Source organism: Octodon degus, unplaced genomic scaffold (genome assembly GCF_000260255.1).
Source record: "Octodon degus isolate 3935 unplaced genomic scaffold, OctDeg1.0 scaffold00082, whole genome shotgun sequence".
Taxonomy (NCBI): Eukaryota; Metazoa; Chordata; class Mammalia; order Rodentia; family Octodontidae; genus Octodon; species Octodon degus.
The window spans coordinates 7,596,982-7,600,373 of record NW_004524658.1 but is presented as its reverse complement, the minus strand read 5'-3'; the positions used below and the strand labels follow the sequence as shown (position 1 = coordinate 7,600,373).

Here is a 3,392-nt window from a genome sequence, read left to right as displayed (position 1 = left end):
TTTATTTATTTATTTATTTATTGTGTGTGTGTGTGTGGCCAGCTCAGCCCACCAGGGGACGGGGCTGGCTGGCATGTGGTGCTGGGAGACTGAACCGCGGTCCCTGTCCTTTGCTTGGTTTAGCTTGTTCTAAGTAGGTGCTTTAGACCACTGAGCCATCTCACCAGCCCCTCATAACAAAACTTTGGATCTTGTCAACCAAATATTAAAAAACTATTTAGTAATACCAGTCAACACTTACAAACCCATACCCAAGAATTTTTAAACAGATCTCTGTAATTTTAAAATAATTATGAAGGTAACTAATACATTTATTTAGATGATGGAAGTTGAACTAAAATACAATTTTTTTTTTTTCAGAACCGGGGCTTGAACTCAGGCCCTTGTGCTTGCCAGGCAAGCCCTTATTCTACTGAGCCATCTCCCCAGTCCCCTAAAATACAATTCAAGCAAAACATTTGTATTTTGTTATTTAAAACTTTATCAAGGCAGAACTTTTTAAATATATCATTACACATAACAACAGAATGCCTATAAATAAAACATAAGGGGGGGGGACAAGGAAGGAAAGTGGGGAGGAAAAAAGGCTAACACTGAAATGAACATTCTGGGAAGCGAAAAAGACTACCCAATAAATCTTAGCCATTACAGTTTTGCTTTGATATAAAGAACTTCAGAGGTCCTGTATTTCAATTATAATCCAATCAGAATCTGGATCTTGGGGCTGGTGAGATGGCTCAGTGGTCTAAAGCACCTACTTGGAACAAGCTTGGCAAAGCACAGGGACCGCGGCTCAATCCCCCAGCACTACATGCCAGCCAGCCCCGCCCCCTGGTGAGCTGAGCTGGTCACACATACACACACACAATAATAATAATAATAATAATAATAATAAATGTTTAAAAAAATCTGGATCGTTTTTCTTCCATAAAACAGGACATGTGAAGCAGGCTAGTGAACAGAATTTGAACTTAGTATTCAAGCTCTAAACTGAAAATTACAAATTTTATGGGAAAGTTAACAGTACAAAAATAACAGGTAAGCACTTATTTTTAACAGAACATTTAAAAAACTAATCTGCAAATTTTCCTCCATTAAGACACAAAATCTAAACTTGTAAATTCGGGTCAAGCCTATCACTGTAAAAAAAAAGAAAGCAATTTATTTTCTGAAGGTTAGCTGTTCGTTCGAGAACAGGTTTCTTGACTCAAATTCTAATACGATCCAACCAGTTACACACAACATCGGTATATTTTTAAGACTTTTTTTGGCCAAAAAGTGTAAAATAAGAATACTCAAAAGTGTCATTTATACGGTTCAATTCATTCTTGTACCTACTATTAACATTAAAATTATACTATCCATAGAAGACTAAGTTACAAAATTTAGAAAACAAAAAGAAATGTCATACAGCTCAGCTCTAAATCGCAGCCATAAGTCATGGGGTTTGATTTCGTTTTTTAAAAACTGAATGTTTATGCTGATGCCATGTTCATATTCATCTACTGAAAATGTTAAGCCTTTCAAGTAATCAAATGCCAGAGAGAAAAGTGATTAAATTACAGGAGAAAGTAGTAATAACAAGGTAACATGGTGAGATCAGAACTCGAGCAGCCAATCACATGCTAAAATGCATTTCCTGCAATATTAATAGTCAAAAGAGAAAACCAATCACGGAAACCTCGGGCTTTCTTTTGACAGTCACAGAACCAATCCACACACACCCGAGGTTGACAATAAGGCGGGACTGTAGGTTCATTGAAGAAATTCTTGAGGGCGCAGTTACTATGAACTTCGCAAGCAAGTAACACTTCTCTGCCATAAACATTCTAGCAAATTGGATGAAATTAAATTTTATTCAAAATTTAACCCGCTCCGGGGGGTGGCGGGGAATAGCAGTTTTGTAAAAGGCATTGCATTATCAAAAATACAAGTGTCAATCTAGACGCCGCAGTTGCCCAACTTGCACAGACCACCCCCAAAGCCGATTCCCGGAGCCGCGGCGCAGAAGCGCAGGGCGGGCTCCAGCCACCCGGCAGCCGGCTCCCCAGCCCGGCGACGCGCGGGTCACGGCCGGCCGGCCGGCGAGGCACAGCCGCCTGCCGTCTCCGGCTCGGGCCGCCGGCTGGGCTGCGCGTCGCTCGCGGTCGCGGCCCCAGCCGCAGTGCTGCAAACCCTCCTCGCACGGCACCCTCGGGCGGGGGAGCGAGGAGCCCTCCCGGGCTGGGAGGGTGAGGTTTGTTTTGAAAGCGCTTGACTTTCCCTAAGTCATTTCAAATACAATCGAACGCGAAACCGAATTTAAAAGTGAAAGGAGAATCTCTCCTAGCTAAAGGCTCCCACGTCATTAATTAGCCTGCGCAGACGGAAGAGCAATTTTTTTAAGGTAAACAGAGGCAGTACGCTAAGTGCGGCCGGCGCCTCCGCTGCGCCATTCCCGGCCGCCGCTTACGGCAAGGCCCCCTTACGGCAGCCCGAGCGGCGCTGCGAGCTAATCACAACACGGGGACGCAACAACATGGCGGCCGCGGGCGGGCGCTGCGCCGGCCGCGAGGGCTTACGCTACTCCGCCGGCGTAGGGCCCCGCGCGCCCGAGCAGCAGCGGCGCCCTCCAGCGAGCGTAAAGCGCTCTGTGAATGGCGAGGCCCGACTGACAAAGGGGAGGGGGAGGAGGGAAGGGGGGTAATAAACACTCGAGTCCCTACCGATTCCTCCTCCTTCTCCATCCCGGTGGGCATCTGGGGCACGGCCCGGTTGATGGAGACGCAGTCGTTGAGATCAGGCATGTCCTTGCCGCGGTAGATGGGCAGCGGTTTGGCGGCGTCCAGCGCCCGCGCTCGGAAGGAGAGTTTACTCATTGTCTCCCCGCCTTACAGGAACAGCCCGGGCGGCGGCGGCGGCGGCGGGGCGGGCGGGGGGAGGACTCCCGCCGCCTCCTCCACCTCCTTCCTCAGTGCAGCGCGGCCGGCCCGCTCCTCCTCCTCCTCCTCCAAGCCCCCGGCCACAGCATGGGCGCACACCCCGCCCGAAAACAGCCCCCCGCCGCCCGCGGCCGCTTCCACACACTAGATCCGCCGCTCGCCCGCCCGATCCGCTCCCTGCGCCATGGCCAACATGGCGGACATTACCACAGCGGCGGCGAGCGATCCCGGCAGCCCGCGCGAGAGCGCGCCCCCGCCTCGGGGACGCGCCTCTCCTCCCTCCCTCCCTTCTTCCTCTCCCTTCCCCTCCCTTGCTTGCCCACCCACTCTCTCTGCTGCCGAGCCGGCCTCCGGCCGCCCCGGGATCGGGAGCGGCGATGGCGCCCCTCTGCTCGCCGGCCCGCGCCGGCGCCGTGTGGCAGGTGCCAGGGGCGAGCGTTCACCGGCGCCCACAGCGTGCGCCCGTGCTCC

General features: G+C 51.0%; 1 protein-coding gene across 2 annotated transcripts in view; it reads right to left on the bottom strand.

Moving 5' to 3' along the window:
- The window catches only part of Epc2 (enhancer of polycomb homolog 2), a 120,780-nt gene extending 117,643 nt beyond the window's left edge, over positions 1-3,137 (bottom strand). For both annotated transcript variants that reach the window (XM_004636648.2, XM_023721403.1), the window contains exon 1: positions 2,706-3,137. In XM_004636648.2, coding sequence (XP_004636705.1) covers positions 2,706-2,858 — 153 coding nt within the window. In that variant the 5' untranslated portion in view covers positions 2,859-3,137. The remainder of the gene's footprint in view (positions 1-2,705) is intronic.
- Between the last annotated feature and the right edge of the window lie 255 nt (positions 3,138-3,392).